This window comes from Humulus lupulus, chromosome X (assembly GCF_963169125.1).
Source record: "Humulus lupulus chromosome X, drHumLupu1.1, whole genome shotgun sequence".
NCBI lineage: Eukaryota > Viridiplantae > Streptophyta > Magnoliopsida > Rosales > Cannabaceae > Humulus > Humulus lupulus.
Window position 1 is genome coordinate 189,069,027 of NC_084802.1, and position 25,724 is coordinate 189,094,750.

Sequence of the window (25,724 nt, forward strand, 5' to 3'; positions counted from 1 at the left end):
TCCACAAATATTTTGTATTCATCTGAGAAATTGTGTTTTTTTTTTTACAATTTACAGCAAATTAAAAAAAAAACACAAGTGTTAATTATTTAGTTGACATTTTAGGTGAGGTGTTACATTGTGATTGGGTGGTACAGGAAATGGGAGAGAGAAAAGGGACAGTGAATTTGGCTCCTCTCACTCCGAATCCATCATCGGCTAAACCCAACCCAAGTCAATGCTTCCTCCGGCACAGCTAAACTATTACTTCTTTCTCAAATTCACACAAAAATTCCCAAATTATCTCTCTGCTGCCGCTCCAGTTGGGTCCTCCGGCCAACCCACTTCTCCGGCTCTCTACCTTCCATCGCTACAGGTATATTATGTTTGTTGTCCTTTATTTTCATTTCTAAATATTTTTTTATTAGAAATTTTAAAAATATAGTCTTGAGCTTACATTCTTGTTTGTGAAAATGAAATCTTGGTTAGAATTCTCTATAAGAACTTTGAAGTCAGTTTTGGTAGAGTTGAACTTGATTCCTAAAGGAATGATGATGATTATTTATTTGTTCCCAAATTTGTTATTAAATCGCAATTCCTTGGCTGCTGAAAAGTATGCATTTTGCTTCCGAGTTTATACATTATTTTGCTTTACTTGTTTTCGTAATATATATATATATATATAATTGGAGTGAATGATTAAAATATATGTGTTCTGCTTAATCTTGAACAATTTCTCAACACTTTTCTGATTATTTTTTAACATTCTCATTTCTTTTGTTATTTTCTGCAAATGCATTCATTTTCCTAGTTTTTGATATTCTGTGCAGTATACTACGTTCACTGATGTCTTGTGTGTGAATGTATTCGCTAATATGCTGTCCCATCCGTCTACATTGGTTGGTTTAATAATAATACAGTAAAGGAAACTTTTTTAAAGAACAATGGGTTCTATTCCCAACAGACCTTTATTTTGTCTCAAGCTACCATGGGATGTGAACCAAAATTCTAAAAGTCCTAGTGACTGCACTTTTGAGGCTCCTTGGCTATTTAGATCTTTGCAAAGTGTTGGATCCATGGCCTTTAATTTCATCAACTCAATTTCAAAATCCTCGGATCCTTTGACAAATAAATTCAAACCCTTTCAATTTGATGCTGGAACTGGAACCATCCAAAATAAGACCTTAAAGTCAAAACTAAGCTTGAATCCTGAAGAGCAAGGAGAGGCAGAGCACAGAGCATTTGCATCAGCACTAGCGAGTTGTAAAGATGCTACAGTAATTGAGTTCTACTCACCCAAGTGCAGGTTGTGTAATTCCCTGGTGAATTTTGTTATGGAGATTGAGGGCAGGAATTCAGATTGGATGAACATTGTGATGGCAGACGCAGAGAACGATAAATGGCTTCCCGAGGTACCGCCAAACTCCTATTAACATTAACATGTAACTTATTTAGTATTCTTGTTATCAACAATAAGGGGAAAAAAAATGTTGGGTTTGTTGTACATACCATAGTTTTCAAGTTTCTTCTTCTTTGGTTTTGTACCTCATTATTTTTCTCTTCGGCAATTTAGCTCCTCCATTATGGCATTAGATATGTGCCTTGCTTTGTGCTGCTTGACAAGAAAGGGAGGGCACTAGCAAAGACAGGTGTTCCGAGCAGCCGGCTACATGTAATAGCAGGTCTCTCTCATCTCCTCAAAATGAAACGACCCCAATAAAGTAGTAATTGTGTTTATTATAAGATCGACTATACTGTGAAACTATTCTTATACATTCGTGTTTAACATGTCGTGAGATCAGTATTTAGTATGTTCAACATTTCATGATTTTTATGTACGAGGGTGTTCTCATCAGAAAATGGATCCTGTTGTTTTGCTACTGCTTTAATGCCCAATGCAGCTGGCTTGCTTGAGAAACACCTCGCAGAACGAAGGTGTGTGATTAGATTAGACCTCAGCTTGACAAAAGCAAATGTAGTCGACAATATTACATTAGTGCTTCAAAGACTTGATCTAGTAATTCTATTGTCTAGTCCTGGGATTATCGATACGAGCCTCAGATTATATTTTTTAGAGAATACCAACTCAAATATAGTCTGTAATGTTGATAGTGTTGAGATATTAAGCATCGATTTTAAAACTGAAAAATAATATTTAACATTAGTATTGCAATGGTCATGGAATTTTTTAATGAGTCAAATTTGTGTGGGGACCAAAAATAATGAAACTCTTCATTGAGTCATCCTATGCCCTTGCAACTTAATAGTGTCTAGATTCTAAAGTCTTAGTGTTTATGTAATTATGTAATGGCACCAGACTTTATTGAACTGTGCTACGTACAATAAGGCAAGAGCTAGAGCTACACAACCTAATATTTTCAGAACATAATATTATCTTGAATTATGTAGGCTTAGATAAGTCTTTTGAATTGATTTCTCTTATTGGTAATGGCTGGCTGTCATGTGGAGCCAGCCAATTCAGTTCAATCACATGCTAGCGTGGATGGAAGTTGAGCTCGAATGCCCAAAGTCCAATGTGAGGAATAGAGTATTCTTTGATGCCTTAAATTATATTTTTCAAAACACTGAGAGCAAGTAATGATGGCGAATGTGCATCCTTTGGCCATGCGATTCCATCAAGTATATACTTTTTCTTATGTGTCTTGAAGGTCCTTTTCTTCTGCTGCTCACAGGCTTATAATGGAGCTATGGCATTGACTGTAAATGACAGGTTTAATGAGCTAAAAGGACGTAAAACTTTAATAATATTAATGAAAAGAAGGAAAGAGAGAGCTAAACTTTGTGGGTTTGATCTTCATGTTCAGAGAGTTTGTTGAGTGAGTGAATGAGAATGATGCTCCTTAGACAGTAGTCTGGTCAGGAAGCCTAGATTATTTCAACGGGCAACATCATTCATTGCATGTTACCTCTTTAAATTTGAATTGTCATAATGGTTATCTTGAGAGCACATGTTTTGTTGAAAAAAATATGGCAAGCTTTAGTGCATGCACTTTCACATTTGTAAATCATTGAACTTGAAAATTCATAAGAGGTTTAACAAATAAATGGGTTTTTAGCGAAGGAATAGAAGACGCGAAAGTGGAATAGCTTGGATTAGAACAGCAGTTGAACAAAATTAATCAAGAATAAAAAGTTGGCGATGGAAAAGAATCAGAAATGTACGAGAATAAATAAACAAATAAAATATGAACTTATTTCTTCTTATCTTATTAATTGTGTGAATGATGCAATATTAAGGTCAAATATGGATAAGTAAACAATGGAAAAATAATTAAAGCTTAAAAAGGACTATTGTTCTAATTTGTAAACGGCACCTGGATGCATGTGAACTGTAATGACTGTGATAATAACCCAATGAATAAGCAACCAGAAAATGGAGCCTTGATTAAAATCAACTCAATAGACAAGAGTACTAAAACTTGAATTGAATGGAACTAAAACAAACTTATCATCCAGATATAAGACACCAAGTCATCAGATAACATATTCTTGGCTACTGAAAGAAGAGAAAAGAAAAGACCCACCACCAATCCAGAAACACAAACCCCATAATATCAATAGGTAGGATGATGGATGAGTATTAGGTTGTTTCTTCTTCACTGGGAGGCAGCAGAAGAATCGTTGGGTTTGGGTAATGGGGTGTTAACGTGGATTTTACCGTCAATGCAGGAGGAGCACTTGGTTTCGGCCCAGCTCTCCAAGTCGAAATTGCCATAGCCCATAATTCTCTTGCCCGAGCACAACCGACCCACCATTACTGCCATTGCTCCCAAGATCAGAATAGCAACTAAGACGCCAACAACTGGACCAACAGACGAAGATGGTGATGGACCATGGCTCACCACGTGCTGCTGCGACGCTACAGACAGCGGTGGAGATTGCGACGACATTTTTAAAGAGATGAATGAACAGAAGCTGACCACAATGACAATAGATTCATATGCTCCCTAATTACCAAGAAGAGAAAGACGAAACAGCTGGGGATTGTAGTGTAGTGACACAGTGAGGCGTTTCACTAAGAAAGAACACCTAATGAAATACACAACGAAATGAAATTAATGACTGGAGAAGAGGAGAATAGTGAAGTTAAAAACTTAGAACAAGTGCATAGCGTCAAAGGGTCAAAGGTATGGGAGTCCGTGAAGACTGAAAAATAATGCAATAATAAAGACGAAACAAATAATAATAAGTGGCTTGATTCGAAATATTGGTGAAAGTAAAATTATGATGAATACGACTTCCTTCGTCTTTCTCAGATTCTGGATCTCAGAGCAGCGCAGCGCAGCGCAGGTGTTACTTTCCTCTCAGGTTGAATTAAAAGAGTAATAGGTCTTCATATTCAATAACTCTACTTTCCATTTTCATAACCATTTTGACCAATAGTGACGCTCAGCCCACAACGTTATTTCGACAACGACTTCTCTCTCTCTCTCACTCAAACAGAAACTCCTCGAGATATTCAAGCCATTTGAACACCCACATACTATGCGGCTGTGCCCGTTACTATTTATGCCTATCACAAGCCTGGCCTCAATTGGACCACTGCAGAAACTTGCATAAATCTACATAGACAACAAGACCCCATGCAATTAAATAAAATACGTCAAAAAAAAGCAAAACAAAAGCTGCATCATCAACTCCACATCACGTGGTATGAACCAAAATAATTGAAATTTGAAAAGAGGGATTGGGGTGGGGTTAAAAAAGCTACAAGCTTAAAGAGTCGGTCAAATTTTGTTTTAAACCTCATCGTGTGAGGGTTACCAGATTGTTGACCAAAAACAATTATTGCATTGCATCGACTGATGGGTGATGGCCAGTCCATAATAAAGGCGCGAAATTTTTCCAAAACAATGGTTCTATTACAAAATGGATTAACATTGAATACCTTGTGTCTAATACATAATGTCTACTTAATGAAAAGAATATTAGAAATACTAATACAATAAATCACCACGCTATATCATAAGAATTCGACCCTCCCTCGACAGCTTGATGATGTCTTGTCATATAATCTTGGCTCAATTCATGACATATAACATTGAACGCGACCTCTGTTATGTCAATGCGCCTTGGAATTGAACTCGGAAGATTTTACATACAAGATACAGATATACAAGTAAAAAACTCGTTACATCTTTAAAAAAAAATCATATACTAAATAACATCAGAATCGAGCCATGTACTAAATGTCATTTACCTGCCTAGCAATTCTTGAATAACATTCCTAGCCTCGCTGAAGGGGTTTGTAATATGAACTTCTTTGGCCCATACATTTTTCATGGAATTTATGCTAATCTCCGGTCGTAAAAGTTTTTCTTTCTCCAACTGGCCAACAGCATCGAAACCCATCAACGACGCAACAATTGTCTGCAAAGATTAAGGAAGAAGTATCCCTTCAATATTTTCACATGCGAAGATCTTTTTTATTTCATGTTTGCTTTGTCTATTAACTAGAATAACAACAATTTCACTCCACATCGTAAAGAAACTTACCCAAGATGTACCAAAACAAGCATTCATGACAACAGATTTGAGGAAGTTCTCATCTGAACCACCAAGGGCATTTTCTGGACTAACAGATACAACAAGATCTTGGTAAGAAGAATCAAACAGTGATCCAAAGTTTTTTACTGTAATCCTGTCATGGTTCTCTAAAATTCTCCCAAGATGATAACTGATGGTGCCGCACGTATTATTATCAGTCCCAACCCCCTTTAATGTCCAGTTGTTGCGTTCATGGACTTTCTTGGGAAGTTCCTCATGCAGCCTGAGAAGGCTTGTAGCTCTTTCAGCATTTGCCCAGCAAAAGCATGGAGATGACCCATCATCTACACAAGAGAAAACAGAATATATAATATTACTGAATATAGAGAACATAATTTATCATCACAACAGAGAATCTATAGAGATGGCTGAAATTAAGCAACAAGAACTTTTGCTATTCAATCACCATGCATCCAAGCATTGAAGATTTATCAAAATGGTGACATCCAAGTTGCAACACAATGATCACTAGCATAGCCAACTTTAATATATTCAAATATTATTCCATGAAAATGTATCATAACATAACCGAGTCTGAATCTATGCAATTTACTAATTTTGCAATTGCAGTTAAACAAAGCCGAATTGCATTGTGCTCAATGATTTATATAGAAATTTGTAAGAGAAATTTTATTTCTTCTTTTTTTTATATATACAATCGGTGAACACAACCCTATTTATACAATTTTCACACCTAATCCTTTTAATTACAGAATAATCAACAAATCATAAAAATAGATACAAATCACCTAAATAAGGAAAACTACTAATTTTCAGCTACAACCAAATCATGAGATTTGATTTTCTTTGATTCTCTTAACTATCAACACTCCCCCTCAAGCTGGACTGTAAATATTAATGAGTTCAAGTTTGTTTATTAGAAAATCAAAAACTCGTAAACCCTTTATGAGGATATCAGCCCGTATGTACATATTTAATGCTTATAGTGCCTCCATCAATCTTTTTTTTAATAAAGTGACAATCTATTTCGACGTGCTTAGTTCTGTCATGATGTATAGGGTTATGTGCAATACTGACGGTGGATTGATTATCACATCAGAACTGAATGGGAGCTTCATATTCAATTTTCAATTCTTCTAATAGGCGTTTGATCCATATTGTTTTGCACACTCCATGGACCATGGCTCTATACTCAGCTTCTGCGCTACTTTTTACAACAATTGTTTGCTTTTTATTTCGCCATGTCACTACATTTCCCCATACAATTGTGCATAGGTAGACTACATTTACCCAGATGTAGATTTTCTATCATCAACTGACCCAACCCAATCTGCATATGTAAATACTTCAACCTTCCTTTCGGCTGTCTTTTTGAAGAAAAGACCTTGTCCTGGTGTTTGTTTGAGATACCTAAGAATTCTGTATACTACCTTAAGATGTCCTGGACATGGATCATGCATATATTGACTGACGAGACTTACTGCAAAGGCAATATCAGGTCTGGTATGTGAGAGGTAGATAAGCTTCCCTTCTAGTTGCTAGTATCTTCCTTTGTCAACTGAATTTGCTTCAAATATTTTTTTCTTGTCTCCGAGCTTGATTGGAGTTTTGCTAGGTTTACTGCCAAGCATTCCTGTTTCATTTAAGAGCAAGAGTGCATTTTCTATGAGATAAGGAAATCTTCTTTTGCTACTAGCAAATTCCATTCCCAGAAAATACCTGAGTGCACCCAAATCCTTGACTTTGAACTCTGTTGCCAACATTTCTTTGATCAGAATCATCTCTTCAGTATGGTTGCCAGTGACAATGATATCATCAACTTACATGATCAGTATTGACATTTTTCAATAGACCATGTTTTGCACCTTTCAATAGATCCATTTACATTGTATTTGACTGTGAATACCCATTTGCACTCTGTCACTTTTTTGTCAGGTGGTAACTCCACTAATTTCCAGGTTCCATTCCGCTCAAGTGCCTCTTCAAGAACTGTCGTCTTCCATTGAGGAGTACCAAGTGTTTCATTGATATTCCTGGGAATCACAACATCTGACAGACTACAAGTAAAAGCTCTAAATGGAGATGATAATTTGGCATAAGAGATAAATTTTAAAATAGAGTGTTGGGTACAAGATCTAGTTCCTTTCCTTAATGCAATAGGAATATCTAGATCTGACTGAGTGTTTGAAGTTTACCTAGATCTTCTGAGGGAAGTGGTCTATCATCGGATCAAGCTCTTGAGTGTGATAAAGATTCGTTACTTGTTTATTTATCTCTTCTGGTATATACTCGTATTTCTTTCTGTATCTTTTGATCTTGAGAAGCATGAGAAGGTGGATGACCTTGAGAAGCAGGACAAGATGAATGAACTTGAGAAGCATGAGAAGGTGGATGAACTTGAGAAGCATGAGAAGGTTGATGAGCAGGAGTGATTTCTAGCTCTGAAGGGAATGAAGTGTCTAGGGGTAATTCTAAACCCCACAACCACTGAGCTTCTTACTCGTGATGGATGGGCTCCCTCTGAAGCGAAGTGGGAGTGAAATAAGGAGAATTTTAAAAAAAAGTGACATCCCTGGAGGTGTAGGATTTCTTGGTGAGGTGACAGTAACAACGGTAGCCCTTCTGTGCAGGGGAATATCCTAGGAAAACTATTTTTATGGCTCTAGGATCTAGTTTACTCCGGTGTTGGGAGTGAACGTGGACAAAGGCAGTGCAGCCAAAAGCTTTGACTAGGAGAGCATTGGTGGAAGTGTGAGGATAGAAAGACCGAAAAATGGAGTGTGGTGTTTTGAATTGAAGGGGCCTACTGGGAAGGCGATTAATGAGATGAGTAGCAGTAAGGACAACGTCGCCCTAAAGATATTTTGGAACATGCATATTGAACATAATGGCACGAACTACTTCTAAGAAATGTCAATTTTTTCTTTCGACTACTCCATTCTGTAGAAGATAGGGACCGATGGTGGAACTGAAATATTCAGTACCATTATCGGTACGAAGCGTCTGGATAGACGTTTGGTACTGTGTTTGGATCATTTTGTGTAATTTTGGACGACTTGGCAGGTTTCGGATTTGTGCCTAAGTAGATAAACCCTAGTGATTCGCGTATGATCATCAATGAATGTGATAAACCAACGCTTACCAGAAGAGGTAGTTACCTTTGACGAACCCCACATGTCACTGTGAACAAGAGAAAATGAGCTGGAAGGTGCATATAGTTTGTGAGGAAACAAAACACGAGTATGTTTAGCAATTTGGCAAATATCACATTGAAAATCAGCAACTTTTTTATTGATAAACAAAGACGGAAACAAGTGTTTTAAATATAAAAACCTTGGATGTCCAAGTTGACTATACCATAACATAATTGTTCGAGAATTTGAATTAAAAACAGACTTAGACATAGAACTTGAAGCCAAACAATGCAAAGGAGGCTGCTCGTTAGGCAGATGTTGAAAGAAATAAAGTCTGTCATGAATCCTAACACTGCCAATCATCCTCCTCGATGATGGATCCTGAAATTGACAAGAATCAGAGACAAATTTAGCAAGACAGTGATTATCAAAAGTCAATTTCTGAACAGAGATTAAATTGCATTTTAATGAAGGAACGTGAAGTACTGATTTAAGAAGTAAATCATAAGACAATTTTATGGTGCCAATTCCTGCAATAGGTGAGTGAGTTACATCTGCAATCTTAACACTAGAGGTAGTAGAGCAGGGACAATAAGAATCAAACAAATGAGGTAAACCTGTCATGTGATCAATGGAGTCGGAATCAATGATCCATGGGGTTTGGAAAGTGGAAGAAAAGTTACCAAAATGTGCAACAAATGCACTGAGATTCGAGACCCGACTTGGGTTTCATGGAGGATTGACTGAGGAGCATGTATAAATGTGCGAGTTGTTCCTGACAGAACGAAGGGGCAGCATGAGTGCACGGAGGGGTACCATTTGCAGTCTGAGTTTGATAGGCCTTTGTCATTCTGGCGACGAGGAGTCCAGTTTGGTGGTTTTCCATGAATTTCCCAACAAGTGGAGCGAGTGTGGCCATGACATTGACAGTGATCATACCAAGGTCGTTCCCCCTTACGATTAGGTCGATTAGGTCAAGGGTCAGGATTGGTTCTGCCAAATGGCAGGGGCCAGACTTGGAGACAAGGGCAGAGCTTTCAACGGCGGGCAATTCTAGAGTAGTGAGCATGACACAACAACGTGCTTCTTCACGTCTGACCTTAGAGAAAGCTTCTTCAGTGTCAAGAAATGGAGAACAACTAACCAAACGACCCCGAACTTCATCAAGATTACTGTTCAACCCAGTAAGGAATTCAAAGACCCACTCCTTTTCTAATTGTTGGTGCTAGAGTATGGTGCAGGTAGCACATAAAGAAGTAGTATCCAGATACAAATCGAGTTCCTGCCACAGAGCTTGTAAGTCTGAGAAATGTTAGGTTACAATGTGAGTACCTAGTTTGATTTCTTTGAGTATTGTACGAATCTCAAAAATCTGAGACATTCCCAAGGTCAGAGTACATCTTAGCAGCATCCCACACTTCCTTAGCAGTCTAAAAAAATAAATACCTGCGACTGATTTTGGGATCCATCGAATAATAAGCCATCCAAGGACAATAGAATTCTCAGTTTGTCATACCTTGTAAGTGGAGTTAGTCAGAGGACGGGCAGGAAGGTCACCAGTGAGGTACCCAAGTTTTCCACACTCACAGATGACCAACTTTACTGACTGCGCCCATTATAGATAATTCCTACCATCAAGTTTGTGGGCTGTGATGTGGAGAGAGCTAGTATCATGACTGTAAATGGAGCCCATGGAGCTAGTGGGCTGATTGTGGGCCTGAGTTTGGGCTAGAAGAGGATTGGGCCCACTGGTTTGAGAGGAAATCTCCACTTTGGGACATGGTGACAAGTGGCTAGGGCTGGCAGGTTTTGTTTATGTCTTTTGTATTTATATATATATATATATATTTATATTTTTATCAGAAAGCTGGCAGGTATTGAGGGTTAGGGTGAGGGGTATGTGGCTAGGACTTGGGCTGGACACTTTTGAGAGAAGGTGAAGAGGTGAGAGTTTTGGTTGGGTGTGAGTGAAGAAAAAAAAAACTAAAGCTGGTGGGCACGATTGAGGGTAACGGCGAGTCGGACTGGACTGAACTGACAGGTGGCACTGGTCGAAGGGTAACGGCGAGTCGGATTGGACGAAAAACGTCGGACTGGACCTAGAACACTACCGGTGTGCGTGATTGCAGAGAATGCCACGGTTGCTGAGGACTGGAGGTTGGCGAGTAGTCGCCTAAAGCTGCAGAGGTCGCCGGACTAGACAAAGGTGACCGGACCCGATCAGAGAAGAGGGAGAGAGAGCCGTACGGCTTTGATACCATATAGAAATTTGTAAGAGAAATTTTATTTCTTTTTTTATATTTACAATCGGTAAACACAACCCCATTTATACAATTTTCACACCTAATCCTCTTAATTACAGAATAATCAACAAATCACAAAAATAGCTACAAATCATCTAAACAAGGAAAACTAGTAATTTACAGCTACAACCAAATCATAAGATTTTATTTTCTTTGATTCTCTTATCTGTCAACAATTTAGACTACAGGAAAGGGGTGAAGAACAGGTGTGTGAGAGCATACAAAGAAGCAAGCTAGGAAAGTGTAGAAAAATGTATATTGATATATTTTCCTTTACAAACAGTATCCTATACTTAGGATGATAGATACAATCAGCTTTTAAGCTGTACAAATCAGAATAAATCTGACAGCTACCTAGGTCAACTAATTAGTCCTAGAATCAAGCAATATACACAAAATAAAATTCAGATTCTTTAGCTGTGATGATACCGAATTAATTACAATATTTCTGCCTAATAATTAGTCCTATTTTTTATGATATTTCTACAAATAGTAAGTTAGATGCCATACTAGGAAACTCATAAACATAATGTACTTGTGAGTTAAGCATATAGGAAAGCAGGTTCCACATCCTTGCTTGGTAATTTTTTTTATTAGTCTTTATGTAAAATTACTAATCCAATAATCAGAATTGGACCACCTTTTATTGAATCACAATAGTGTACTCCAAAATAGATAAATACTAACCCAAGACAAAACTAGCAATAGGAATGTTGACTAGATGTTGCCGAGGACTGGCCTTAGGTAGATGGTGAACCCATTTTCTGTATTTCTCAAAAACCACGATATTAACAGCAACAACCTGTCACAAGAAGATAGTGTACTCTCGTGGGGCATTAATAAATCAATGTGCAACCTATCTAGGAACAAGAACCCAACGGACAAAAGTTTGAGAAATAAACTAAATCAACCAGCTTAACGATATAAAAGGTTTTCAGCTTATAAAAGTTACCCTGCAACGTATCTGCATTAACCTGCAATTAGGTTGTTGAACCAACTTCGAAATCAGACTCGAGGATGAATTCTCCAGAGAGGAAAAACCAGAAACCAAACCCGAAAATGATGTGTCCATGGAGGTAAAACAACTCATTTCTGGAACAAGAGTAGGACACCGATCATTGAAAGAATTATTCACAGCCCCAATAGAAGTTATCACAATAAATGACACAGGTGTCAGCACCCATCTATTCTGGCCCCTGGAAAACCATTTTGAAACATTACAAAGACATAAAGAAAAGCTATAATTTAAACCTTATATAGGTTGCAACGAGTTATTAAACTTTGAAAGAATACAATATCATACTACATGGCACAAAAAGCATTCAGATCGCAGAACTCAAAGCACAATGAGATTACCAACCCCAATTCAAGAACTCGATGAAATATTGCATCTACACCAGGCCCAAGACCAGGAGGGAGAACATATTTACTCAAAGAACCAACTATCTTCACCTGTTCCATTTAGAAGATCCAATGAGATGATGCATAATATTTTAAAATTACATAAAAGAGAAATAAAAATAGCTACGGAAGCTTACAATTTGATGCTCAACCAACACATGAAAACAAGAAGTGCTTGCAATTCCATTTAAGAATTTTGATTGGAGATGATCACCATGGTGTTGAGAGTCTAAGTGTGCAGCAACCACATGCCCTTGCAAAGTCATTAAATTTCCCTCAGGTAGCAGGCAATTAGAATTAGAAAAGGATGGAGGGCAAGAGGCCACAGTCCCCGGGCATGGATAAACCTCAGCAATGTCTTCAGATGTCACAGCTGGTTTAATGAGGCCCCCTTTCACTTCTCTCAAATTTATGTCCAATAAACTAATCATATTTACAGGCACACGCAAAGAAACATCTGAAGAGGTTTCTAAAGAATCACCATTTGCTACATGGAGACAGACTTCATTGCAATTTTTTAAAGAAACCTCATCACTGATTGAACAAGAATTATCTAATGGAGGACAACTTGGTAAATTACTTCCTGGAAGAGCGTCGTCAGGAATAAATGAAAGGCTCAAGAGATGATGTCTGGAAGTTACAAAAAATTTGGAACCGCTGACATGGTCAGAATCTTTAAAACTACATAAAGAATCTTCACCATCATGCTTTGTAATATAATAGCAACCAATCTGCAGGAACTAGAATCAAAAGAAAATGAACACAAGTTATATAAAAGTAGATGGTTACTTATCAAATATCAAAAACTGAAATGTTTTCTCATCCCTTCATCAGGTAAGAAACAGTGAAAAGTAGAAATATCACGCACTTGATACATATGAAAGCTTTCAGGCTTCAACTCCAGCAAAACTTTTTGTGCACTTGGTCTGCAAAAGCCACAACCATTTAAGGCTCCTGTATAAGGCAGAATAACTGAACGAACCACACTATGATTATTTACACCTCTAACAGTTGCAGAACAAGAAATTTGGTGAGAAGTAAAGTTGCAAAAGCTCTGCTTCTCACTGGATTCAGAAAAATTCAAACGAGGCCTCAATTGCCCAACAGCCTTGCAAGGAATATCTACCAAATCTGACAATTCCATGCTTGATATATGATCATTTTTACATCTTTTAAAAATATGTTCATCGTTATTCCTGTCATCGCAATGTTTCATGCGTTTCTTCAGCTGATCTCCTGAATCCATAGTTGCATGTCCGTCTTTTTCATTAAGGAATAAATTCCAATGAAAGATCACAGCCTCAACAAATATGTTTGATTTGTCTGGGGTAACTGTGTCGCCTTGAAACTGTTGATCATTAAAGTGGATTACTGACAAATAAAGTAATGAATGATAAAAATTATATCTCAAATATATACCCCTTTTTTATTTCTTTAAGATAATTTTTTATTTAAATTTAAAATAAAAATGATTTAGAACTCTGACAACTACACTGAGAAAACAGATAGACTACCCTGCCTAGAACTGGGAATTTATGAGTTACATGAAGCAGATGATAAATTCCACTTTCAAATCTCTCCATATATTTTCCCAATTCAGTATGAGGATAAAATAGCGAATTTCTGCATGCTGCATTTCGCAGGTGAAATTGAACATAAATGGCCAAATTTACTGCCCTAGCTAATGGGATAAAGTTTAAGACACTTTTGCATGAGAATGGCTTGTCAATCAATCCCGAATAATCCATCAGTCCAGGCATGCCTTCAAGAACAAGAATATAGTCAACCACCTGAAAAGATGAGGAAAATGGACATATATGACCTATCAATGAAACTTCCAATCCAATTCTGAATAAATAATAATATGGCATGATCATAGAAACTGCCAGAATATATACCTCATATATACTGCTGGAATTCCAAGTTGATGGAAGGTCTGGTATAATAACATCAACACTACTAGTGGCATCAACCAACTGCAATCTGCCGGAAGATGGAGAAATCTGAATCATTAACACGAATTATCATTAGATCAACTGCATTTAAAAGTTACCAAAACAGAAAAAAGATGATTCAGAACCAACTTTATTGAGTAGTTGAATACACAATCAATATATGATAATGCTGATGATGATGATAACAAGAGTAGCAAAAGCCTTAATGTTCAAGGATATATCAACATGCATCATTCATGTAGATGTTTGGTATGGTACACCTCAAAACGTTAATGCACTCCAAAACATCTGAACAGGTATTGAGAAATGAAAGATGAAATCAAAGTATAAACCTTCAGATTTCCAATTAATACAACGCCTATATCTTCACTTGAGAAAACCTTCCTAATTGGTTGATCGTATGATCTCCCTTCACATGAGAAACGGCTGTATAAGTTGTTCTCTTGTAACTCTTTAACATTTTGCAATTGTACTGTTCTCATCCATGTGCCATCACAATGATGGATAAAAGTAGATAGAGGTACAACCTAAAATATTGAAAGAAAAATAGCTTAGTTTGTGATTTTCATTAGCTACAATAAAAAAAAAAGGTATTGGCATTGCTCCTATATAAGAGATGTGACAGAAATCAACTCAAGAGATATATGGACATTATAAAGTATACAAGTAAATGCTTCTCGGGTATGAATTTACCAATTTCAAGTCACTGCTATGTCCCTCACAGCCACACGAATTATACTTGCACAGTGACATAAATACTCCATGCTGCAAAACGGAATTTCATATAACCATCATAGAAAAATTATAGCACAAATATTACCCAAAAAATGTTTATAATGGCAAATTGAATATTATTATATTATAAATTACCCGATTCACAGGAGATCGAAACATCGATGAAGGTAGATGTGAATTAGCATATACCTGAACCAATCCTTCCTTCTGATAACACCTTGCAATCATCAAATATCACCTTATCACATAATTACGTAACAAGTACTGCGTACTGTTGAAAGTGATTCAGCAACTTAAGAGAGTTGGCTTACATGGCCTTACTTAAATCAGTTAAGTTTGTTAAGGCCTACTGCCTAGTTTCGGATATAACAACATACTTAGTTTTTGAGACTACTTGGTGAGAAGAGTGTATTTTGTAAACAGAGAGTTTGGGAGGAAGATTGGTTCAAGAAACCATTGGTGATAGAGAGCAAGTCTCCATTGTAATACTCTTGATGAATAAAGTAAGTCAACCATTATAAGGCTGTCCAGACCCTTGAAGTAGGTTCATAAAAGTGAACCAAACCAAGTAATCCTTGTGTTGTTATCTTGTTTTTATTTCTTGTTTACACTGATTCTTTGATTAGTTCTTTTGTTTATTGTTTTACAACAAGTGGTACCAAAGGTCAGGTTCCTGAGAAGAACCAAGAACTACTTGGTGATCATCTAGGGTGATCAAGAATCAGAACAAGAATGGCTTCAGCAAAATTTGAAGTGGATAAGTTTACTGGAGAAAATGATTTCAGTTTGTAGAGGATCAAAAATGAAGGCATTGCTAGTGCATCAAGGTATCTCGGAGGCCATTAATGAAGATCCATTGAAGGAACTCAAAGATGAGAAGGTGAAGAAAGATACAGAAACTAAAGCACACAATGCCATTCTATTGAGTCTTGGTGATGAAGTCTTGAGAGAAGTGTCGAATGAGGAGACTGCAATTGGGTTATGGAAGAAATTGGCAACAATTTATCTCAAGAAATCTCTGGCTAATAAGCTATATCTCAAAAGGAAGTTGTATACAATTCGAATGGATGATGAAAAAGAACTGAGAAAGCATCTTGATGACTTCAACAAGATTATCTTGGAGCTGAACAACATAGGGGTAAATATAGAAGAAGAAGACCAAGGTATATTTTACTCAACTCATTACCTAAATCATATGAACGTTTTGTTGATACTATACTGTATGGAAAAGATACTCTAATAATATCTGAAGTTAAGGCAGCTTTAAACTCAAAAGAAATTCAAAAAAAATCTGAAGAAAAAGGAGATTTTAGTAGAGAGGGTCTATGGTCAGAGGAAGAAGTGATAAAAGAAATTCCAAAAATTACAAAAATTCAAATGTCCACAGGAGTCAAAGCAATCATAGATCAAAATCAAAGTTCAAGCCTGAGAAAATTTGTAATTACTGCAAGAAAGGGCATTACAAAAGTGATTGCTACTTCCTAAAAAACAAGCAAAGCCGTGATAAGAAAAATGAGAGAGGGGAAGCAAGTGTTGCATCTGACAATGAAGGGTATGACTCAGCTGATGTACTACTGGTATCGAACATGGATTCTGGTCAAGATTGGATATTGGATTCTAGATGCTCTTTTCATACGAATCCAAATAAGAACCTGTTTTGTTGCTTCAAAGAAATAACAGGTGGAACTGTACTGCTAGGTGACAACAAAGCATGTAAAGTTCAAGGGATTGGTTTCGTGATCATAAAGATGCATGATGGCATTCAGAGAACCATTCAAAATGTAAGGTATGTTCCAGATCTCAGAAAAAACTTACTATCCATTGGTACTTTTGCATCAGGTGGCTGTACAGTAAAGATTGATGAAACTTCAATGAAAGTTATGAAAGGGTCTCTTGTTGTGATTAAAGGATAGTACATAAATCGGGTCTATTTTCTGAATGGAAAAATTATCACTGGTGTAGGTGCAAATGTAACAGGCAGGGACAATGATATGGAAAAATTACGGCATTTCAAATTGGGGCATGTCAGTGAGAGAGGCATCTCAGAAGATCTGCAGAGTATAGCTTGACATTGGGAAACATATTACAGAAGGACCATTAGACTACTTACCCTCGAAGGCCATCAAAGGTACAAACTCTAGGTGGAGCTAACTATTTCATGAGTATGATAGATGACTTCTCCAGGAAAGTGTGGGTGATATTGCTAAAATCAAAAGATCAGGCATTGGACATTTTCAAGAATTGGAAAAGGCTGACAGAGAATCAAATTGGTAGGAAAGTAAAGAAGTTTCGAACAGATAATGGGCTAGAATTTTGCTCAGGTGACTTTAATGATTTCTGTAAAAGGGAAGGCATAGCTAGACATTATACAGTGAGAAAAACTCCCCAACAAAACGGCTTAGCTGAAAGGAAGAACAGGATTTTACTTGAAAGAGTAAGATGTATGTTAAAAGGAGCCGGACTAGAGAAGAATTTTTGGGGAGAGGTAGTCAAGATTGCAGGCTACTTGATAAATAGATGTCCCTCAGTTGCTCTGAATTTCAAAACACCACAAGTAATCTAGACAAAAAGGAAACCTGCCTATGATAATTTAAGGGTGTTTGGATGCACAACTTTTGCTCACATCAGGCAAGATAAATTACAACCAAGAGCTGTGAAGTGCATGTTCATTGGTTATCCTGATGGGGTAATAGGTTATAAGTTGTGGTGTCTTGAACCTCGTTTCAACAAGTGTATAATAAGCAGGGATGTTGTCTTCAGGGAAGAAGAAATGCCCATGAAAAAGGTGAAGGAATCTGATCAGAATCAAGACAGTAGTACTGCTAGAATTGAGGTGGAAAACCTCAATAAAATTCAAACCACAGAACCTGTTACAAGATCAGAAGAAAGTAAGAGCTCTACTAGCACTCAGATTGATCTAAGCAGTTATCAGTTGGCCATAGATAGAGAAGGAAAAGAGGTTAGAGCACCAGACAAGTTTGGTTATGCAGATTTCATAGCCTTTGCACTTGCGGCAACTGAAGAAATTGACAACTCTGAACCTACAACTTACAATGAGGCAATAAACGGTAAAGAGGGTATTGAATGGAGACTTGCTATGGAAAATGAGATGGAGTCTCTTATGAAGAATAACACCTGGGATATTGAAGATAAAGAAAAGGGACAAAAACTTGTAGATTGCAAATGAATCTTTAAGAAAAAGGAAGGTATACCAGAGAGAAAAGGAAAGGTTCAAGGGAAGATTAGTTGCCAAAGATTTCACTCAGAAAGAAGGAGTGGATTTCAATGATATATTCTCTCCTGTAGTGAAACAAACATCCATTCGAGTTATAATGGCTAAGGCAGCTAAGTATGATCTTGAGGTTGACCAAATGGATGTAAAGACAGCCTTCTTACGTGGGAAACTTGATGAGAAAATATTTTTGAAGCAACCAGAAGGCTTTGACAATGGAAATCCAAATCAAGTATGCTTACTTAAAAGATCTCTTTATGGATTAAAACAGACTCCTAGACAATGGAACATCAGATTTGATGAGTTTATTACCATCATTGGTTTTGTTAAAAGCTCATATGATCCATGTGTTTACTCCAACAGTCAAGAATTTTTATTGCTATATGTTGATGACATTCTGATTGTTGGCAAGGGTAGAACTGAAATAGATAAGCTCAAAGCTAAACTGAATGGTGAATTTGAAATGAAAGATCTAGGACCAACAAGTAAGATACTGGGAATTGAAATAATCAGGCATAGGCCAAAATTGATCAAACTATCTCAGAAAGGCAACCTCGAGAAGGTATTAAACAGATTTAACTTGAACTATGCAAAGCCAGTGACAACACCTCTTGCAAACCACTTCAAGCTCTCTCAATCTCAGGCACCAAAGACTGAAGAAGAAAAGAAGTATATGTCTAAGTTACCTTAGACTAATATTGTTGGGTGCCTTTCGTATGCTATGGTTTGTTGTTGGAAAAAATCAAACTATTTTAGGAAGTTTCTATTTTAAGTTTATTTGCTATAAAGTGTAAAATATTCTAGCAATTGTCTATGATAGGAAAATAGTTATTATGCAGATTTCTTTGTATTAATTCTAGGGTTTCTTTCTTTCAAAATTAGGGTAACCTAGCCTTGTATAAATATATGTTAAATGTGAATAAATAAAATATCAGAAAATTACTCAATTTCTGACTTGGTATCAGTGCCGACCCTCTCTCTCTTACCTTCACAATGTCTGAAATCTCCATTGAATCTGACACCAACCCAACCAATGCCACTGTCACTCCTAACACTACCGAAAACCCTAAAATCACCTCTAAATCCCACCCTGTTCAAATTACCACCATTAAACTTAATGGTGATAATTTTTTGAGATGATCTCAATTGATCCGGATGTATATGAGAGGACGTGGAAAGACAGGCTACTTGACTAGTGAGAAGGTGACTCCTAACGAGGATGATCCAGTGTTTGCTACAAAGGATGCAGAGAATTCTATGGTTATCACTTGGCTGGTCAATTCTATGGAGGAGGAGATTAGCTCGAATTACATATGTTACCCCACTGCTAAAGAACTATGGGACAATGTGACCGAGATTTACTCTGATTTAGGGAATCAATCTCAAATCTTTGAGTTGAATCTCAAACTCGGTGATGTAAAACAAAGTGAGGATAATGTTACTGAATATTTTACTTTGTTGAAAAGAATATGGCAAGATCTAGATTTGTTTGACATTTATGAGTGGAAATTTGCTGAGGATGGTCATCACCATAAAAGACTGTTGAGGATAATACGACTTACAAGTTCTTAGCTGGACTTAATGTTGAGTTTGATGAAGTAAAGGGGAGGATTATTGGTAGGCAACCTCTGCCTTCCATTTGTGAAGTTTTTTCGGAGGTTAGAAGAGAAGAGAGCAGAAGGAATGTTATGCTGGGAAAACAGGTTGCTGGAACTACTGTCAGATCAGCCTTGGCATTTTCAGGAGGTTAAAGGACTGGTTCACCAAGATCTGATGACAAGTCAAGGGCCTGGTGTGATTTCTGTAGAAGCCACGCCATACCTGTGAGACTTGCTAGAAGATTCATGGGAAACCAGACAATTGAAAGAGCAAGGCTGACAAGGCAGGACGTGGAACTCCTACAGCCAATAAGGCCGAAACAAGCCCCTTCACCAAAGAGCAGATGGAGCATCTTCAGGCGCTGCTAAAGTCCAACCCACAATTCTGCTCTCAACTATTTTTTTACACCAACCACTCCGTGGATCATTGATTCCGGAGCTTCCGACCATATGACCAATTCACTTAAATTATTTAAATCCTATAATCCATATCCTGGTACTGAAAAAGTTAGGATTGCTAATGGTAGTTTCTCACCTGTTTCAGGAAAAGGCTTAGTTAAATTATCTGAGGGAATAGATCTTAAATTTGTTCTCCATATTCCTCAACTTCATTGTAATCCTTTATCTGTTAGCAAATTATCTAAAGATTCTAATTATTAGGTTGTTTTCTATGAATCTCATTGCATTTTTCAGGACCTGAACTCGGGGAAGACGATTGGCAGAGCTAGGATGATTAATGGTCTCTATTATTTTGGGAATATTTTATCTAGTAATAAAAATGCTCAAGGACTTAGTAGTATCAATTCTTTTTTTGTTTATGATCAAATAATGATTTGGCACTATAGATTTAGTCATCCTAGTTTCTCTTACTTTAAACATCTGTTTCTGGATTATTCAAAAAATTGAATCATTTATCTTTTCATTTTGATAGTTGTTTCTTGGCCAAGAGCCACTGTAAATCTTATATTCCCAAATTTTATCATCCTTCACAACCATTTTATCTTTTTCATAGTGATGCTTGGGGACCTTCTAAGGTTAACACTATTTCCGGTAAAAATTGGTTAGTTACTTTTATTGACGACCATACTTGTCTTTGTTGGGTTTATTTAATGAAAGAAAAATCTGAAGTAGCACACAGTTTTCGAGATTTTTACTCTATGATTGAAACCCAATTTCAAACCAAAATGAGTATTCTAAGATTTGATAATGGGACTGAATATTTTAATAAAATCTTCGGCAGTTTTTTAACAAAAAAAAAAAGATTTTACATCAATCCACTTGTCCCGATACCCTGAACAAAATGACTTGGCTAAATGTAAAGATAAACATTTGCTAGAAGTAGCTAGGGCTATGATGTTTCATATGAACATTCCTAAATATCTATGGGGAGACGTTCTCACTGCTTCTTATCTTATTAATAGGATGCCTATTCGTGTTTTGCAGTACATTACTCACTTAAAATGCTTGAAAAAAAAAAATTCAGGTTCAAGAATTTATTCACTTACCTCTGAAATTTTTTGGTTGCACTGCTTATGTGCACATCCCTAAAAAATCTAGGTCTAAGCTTGAACCTAGAGCCGAAAGGTGTGTCTTCCTAAGATATCCTCCTAATAAACGGGGTTATAAATGTTTTAACCCTGTTACCAAACAGTTTTATACATCTATGGATGTTACTTTCTTAGGAAATACTCAATAATTTACCAAAAATTCAATTCAGGGGGAGAAATCGGTAGAACCAAATGTGAAGTTGCAACCCACGCCATTGGCAGATGTAAAGGACCGAGAGTGTTATCAGAGATCGGTTGGGAGGCTGAACTATTTATCTCACACACAACCAGACATAGCATTAGCAGTGAGTATGGTGAGTCAGTTTATGCACTCACCTGACCACTTCATTTCGAGGCAATCTACAGAATTCTAAGGTAACTAAAAGGAAAACCTAGGAAAGGCCTTATGTTTAGACCACGGGGACATCTACAAGTTGAAGCTTATACAGATGCAGATTGAGCTAGAAGTGTAGTTGACAGAAGGCCTACCTCGGGCTATTGCACATTCCTTGGAGGTAACTTAGTTACATGGCGAAGTAAAAAGCAGAATGTGGTAGTTAGAAACAGTGCCAAAGCAGAGTTTAGAGTTGTAGCACATGGTATGTGTGAGATTCTGTGGATAAGAAGATGGTTGGGAGAATTGAAGATATCACCATCATCACCTATGAGGTTGTATTGTGATAACATGGCTACTATTTCGATTGCTCATAATCCAATTCTTCATGATCGCACAAAACATGTGGAAGTGGATAAACACTTCATTAATGAAAAGGTGGAAGATGGATCAGTTTGTATGACCTATATCCCTACCGGAGAGCAAGTGGCTGATATCTTCACAAAAAGATTGTTCAAGAAACAGTTTGATTTGTTGAGTAGCGAGCTGGCTATGGAGAATATCTACAAGCCAGCTTGAGGGGGAGTGTTGGAAAAAATCAAACTATTTTAGAAAGTTTCTGTTTTTAGTTTATTTGTTGTAAAGTGTAGAATATTCTAGCAATTGTCTATGATAGGAAAATAATTATTATACAAATTTCTTTGTATTAATTCTAGGGTTTCTTTCACAATTAGGGTAACCTAACCTTGTATATGTTAAATGTGGAGAAATAAAATACTAGAAAATTACCCAGTTTCTAATTTGGGCCATGCTATGAGTATTGTGAGCAGATTTATGGCTGATCCTGGGGAAGAGCATTGGGCAGCATTAAAATGGATTTTGAGGTACATAAAAGGTTCATTAAATCAATGTCTGATCTATGGAAATGTTGATGATTCACAAGAAACAGTGATTTGGTTATGTCAACTCTGATTATGCAGCTAATGTTGATACAAGGTCATTGACAGGATTTGTTTTCAAAGTTCTTGGTGGCTGTTAGCTAGAAATCAAACCTTTAGAAAGTTGTAGCCTTATCAACTACAGAAGCAGAATATATGGCAGCCACGGAAGCTTTCAAAGAAGCTCTTGGCTGAAGGGTTTGACTCGTGAATTTGGAATAGATTCAGACAACACAACAGTATACACTTGATTAAAAATCCAATGCTGCATGAAAGGTCAAAACACATCGACAAAAAGTTTCATTTCATCCAAGACATTGTAGCACAGAAGAAGCAAGTGTTAGCTACGAAGGTCAACAGAGAAGATAATCCAGCTGACATTTTGAGAAAGAGTGACAGTGAACAAGTTTAGGCACTGCCTAAACTTGATTGGATTTGGAGCATGTTGATTGAGCCAAATTGGCTCTGGTATGTTCAGAACTTAATATTTTAATCTCTTAAGTGACTAAATCAAGGTGGATTTGTTGAAAGTGATTCAGCAACATTAGAGAGCTGGCTTACGTGGCCTTACTTAAATCAGTTAAGTTTGTTAAGGCCTACTGCCTATATATATAGTTTAGGCATTTTAGAGTTTCGGATATAACAACACTTAGTTTTTTAGACTACTTGGTGAGAAGAGTGTATCTTGTAAACAGGGAATTTGAGGGGAAGATTGGTTCAAGAAACCATTGGTGATAGAGAGCAAGTCTGCATTGTAACATCTCTCCATGGTAATACTCTTGATGAATAAAGTAAGTCAGCCATTATAAGGCTGTCAGACCCTCGGAGTAGGTTCATAAAAGTGAACCGAACCAAGTAATCTTTGTGTTGTTATCTTGTTTTTATTTCTTGTTTACATTGATTCTTTAATTAGTTCTTTTGTTTGTTGTTTTACAACACGTACAAAAAAGAAAGCTTCAAATGACTAAAGTTAAAACAAGGGGAGTTACATGTTTTGACCCCAATATCTCCTTCTCAGAAAGCATACTTGCAAACTTTTTCCGAAAACATGAAACAAGAAGTAACACCCTGAAAAATAATACCAATTAGCTAGTAAATTCGACAGTAACAGCATATACATTTTCAAACATTTTATAGAACCATAAATTTCAGAACAAACAAGTAAGGAAAAATGTACCATAATCTGGCAGAAAAGACTAACGACTCAATGAAGTTCCCCAACATACTGGGTGATTGTGATATCATATGACACCTGCAACAGATAATTGACTATTACTTTATTTTTCTAAATGGGCATTTTTTTACAAGAAAACCTAAAGTCTAAATTACAGTGGCATATGCAAGGCAAATCATCTTCTAGAATGAGGAAACAAATATTTAGATGTAAGTAGGACATAGCAAAACCCAAATTAGAGAGGAGAACGGAGGCTTTCCCCCTTTTCTTCTAGATTCATCACGATATTGATTCATTCAAACGCACGAGGAGCAAGTTTAAATTTTCATGATTCAGACCACAGATGGCTACCATGAGAATTCATATAATTTACATTTGGCAAAACATACCCAGTTACCAATGGAGAGAAGCACTTCACGGTAATACTAGTCTTGTAGCAAGCACCAAGTATAACCATCTTCGTCCAGGAAAAGCTTGGATTCACAAAATGAACATTTCTCAAAGATATCTAAACAGAAACCAGTAAAGGGAGATAAGGCACATATAGAGTTCATCAATTTCATTCTGATGTCAGGAAAATTAATTAAGTAAAGCTACTTACCAGAGCGCCAACCCTGAGACTATGCGGCGGAGTAATCAGTTGGTTAGTTAGTAAAAGCCACACTTCATTATCAAGCTCGACAACCATCCCTTGCATGTATACCCCTCGCACTATGCCAGTATAGGATCCACATTCTCCTTTCCCCTCGACGTTAAGTTTGATACTTGGAAGAAATTTATGCCGATATCTAGAAATGCTTAAAGAAGACTTCTCCACAGTAACATACATCAAACGAGATTGTTCGTTTCCTATGTAAACTAACTTTTTCTTCAAACCTGAGATAGTTACAACATTCCCAATTTGTTTTGTAATTACTGGGTGCCAAGATGAAGCTTGCCCACAAAAATATACAATAAAGGGTTTGGAAAAAGAATGATTACTCTGCTCTTGAATTGAATCATTCAAGACGGAAATGGACTCCTTAGAACTACACAATCTACACTCACAGACCAAAATCTGAACCAAAAATCCGCGAAGATTCAAACCAGAAATTGTTTTAAATTCAGCAGTGTTCCGCAAGTTGCCAGCACCTGATGCACAGGGAACCACAGAAATCGGGCTAATAAACTCCAATACGCCGTGGAGGCGGTAGCGAGACTTGGAACCATTTTCACAGCCATGGGAAGAGCCTGAAACTAATGAATAAGACTCCGCATCGAAATGCCGAGGAGAACCACATTCTAAGTCCGAAAATCTCCATCGAATAATCTCTAAGAAACCACCTCCCCGTTTAAAAGGAATGAAATTCCAACCAAGAACACGGATTTTCTTTCCAATCATCGACAGATCGAGGTCAAGAATGTCGCAGCAGACAGTGGACGAACCATCGGAGAACTGGAAGCAAGAGTTGTGGGAGCAACGAAGGGTACGATTAGAAGAGGAAGAAGCACCATCTACAACCGCTGGGAGAGTTACAGTTCCGATAACGATAGCCGGATAGTCAAGTGGAGTGAGAACTTCAGGCTTGGGATTAGGGTTAGAGTTGAAATCATGTTTGGGACGAAGAGGTCGAGCAGAAGACCTAGAGGGTAACTGATCGGAATGGGAGGATGCAGTGGAGAGCGCAGTGCTCCGGAGGTGTGAGTGGAGAGAGAATGAGGCAGTGAGAGGACGAGCACCATGGATTAGGTCGGCGATTGTGAGGAGCTTGGCTTCCTCCATGAAAAGTTTCAGAGGACGGCATTAACTTTTCAAAGCTCTCTCTCTCTCTCCTGTAAATGTTCAATAGAGCGGGAGCGAAAGAGCGGGAACGAGAGAAGGAGAA

General features: G+C 37.2%; 2 protein-coding genes across 5 annotated transcripts; one reads left to right on the forward strand and one right to left on the reverse strand.

Moving 5' to 3' along the window:
- Window positions 1–130: 130 nt before the first annotated feature.
- On the forward strand, window positions 131–2,070 carry LOC133803841 (thioredoxin-like protein HCF164, chloroplastic). Of its 2 annotated transcripts, none has more exons than XM_062241980.1 (3): window positions 131–355; window positions 900–1,391; window positions 1,553–2,070. In XM_062241980.1, the coding sequence occupies exons 2-3, from the start codon at window positions 924–926 to the stop codon at window positions 1,697–1,699; spliced, it is 615 nt and encodes a 204-aa protein (XP_062097964.1). In that variant the 5' UTR covers window positions 131–355; window positions 900–923; the 3' UTR covers window positions 1,700–2,070. The 2 variants fall into 2 exon arrangements, with proteins under 2 accessions (XP_062097964.1, XP_062097963.1); XM_062241979.1 differs by having other exon boundaries at window positions 133–355; window positions 810–1,391.
- Window positions 2,071–4,769: 2,699 nt separating this feature from the next.
- On the reverse strand, window positions 4,770–25,724 carry LOC133803583 (CST complex subunit CTC1). Of its 3 annotated transcripts, XM_062241678.1 has the most exons (17): window positions 24,841–25,723; window positions 24,461–24,735; window positions 24,249–24,367; window positions 23,863–23,937; window positions 23,675–23,753; window positions 15,172–15,243; window positions 14,995–15,066; window positions 14,634–14,828; window positions 14,245–14,349; window positions 13,861–14,136; window positions 13,215–13,694; window positions 12,484–13,086; window positions 12,306–12,397; window positions 11,898–12,141; window positions 11,633–11,747; window positions 5,497–5,831; window positions 4,770–5,370 (listed from the first exon to the last, which is right to left on the reverse strand). In XM_062241678.1, exons 1-17 carry the CDS (start codon window positions 25,619–25,621, stop codon window positions 5,197–5,199), a joined length of 4,092 nt encoding a protein of 1,363 aa, XP_062097662.1. In that variant the 5' UTR covers window positions 25,622–25,723; the 3' UTR covers window positions 4,770–5,196. The 3 variants fall into 3 exon arrangements, with proteins under 3 accessions (XP_062097662.1, XP_062097661.1, XP_062097663.1); XM_062241677.1 differs by having other exon boundaries at window positions 24,461–25,723; XM_062241679.1 differs by lacking the exons at window positions 4,770–5,370; window positions 5,497–5,831 and adding an exon at window positions 8,774–9,023 and having other exon boundaries at window positions 24,461–25,724.

What these genes read in the sequence shown, in the direction of transcription:
- LOC133803841 (XM_062241980.1), top strand. Translation starts at nt 924, where the DNA reads ATGGGTTCTATTCCCAACAGACCTTTATTTTGTCTCAAGCTACCATGG. An exon ending in ACGATAAATGGCTTCCCGAG is followed by an intron (nt 1,392 to 1,552) that starts GTACCGCCAAAC and finishes TCGGCAATTTAG; the next exon opens with CTCCTCCATTATGGCATTAG.
- LOC133803583 (XM_062241677.1), bottom strand. Translation starts at nt 25,621, where the DNA reads ATGGAGGAAGCCAAGCTCCTCACAATCGCCGACCTAATCCATGGTGCT. An exon ending in TTCTCTCCATTGGTAACTGG is followed by an intron (nt 23,938 to 24,248) that starts GTATGTTTTGCC and finishes TATCTGTTGCAG; the next exon opens with GTGTCATATGATATCACAAT. An exon ending in AATTCCCAGTTCTAGGCAGG is followed by an intron (nt 13,695 to 13,860) that starts GTAGTCTATCTG and finishes AATGATCAACAG; the next exon opens with TTTCAAGGCGACACAGTTAC.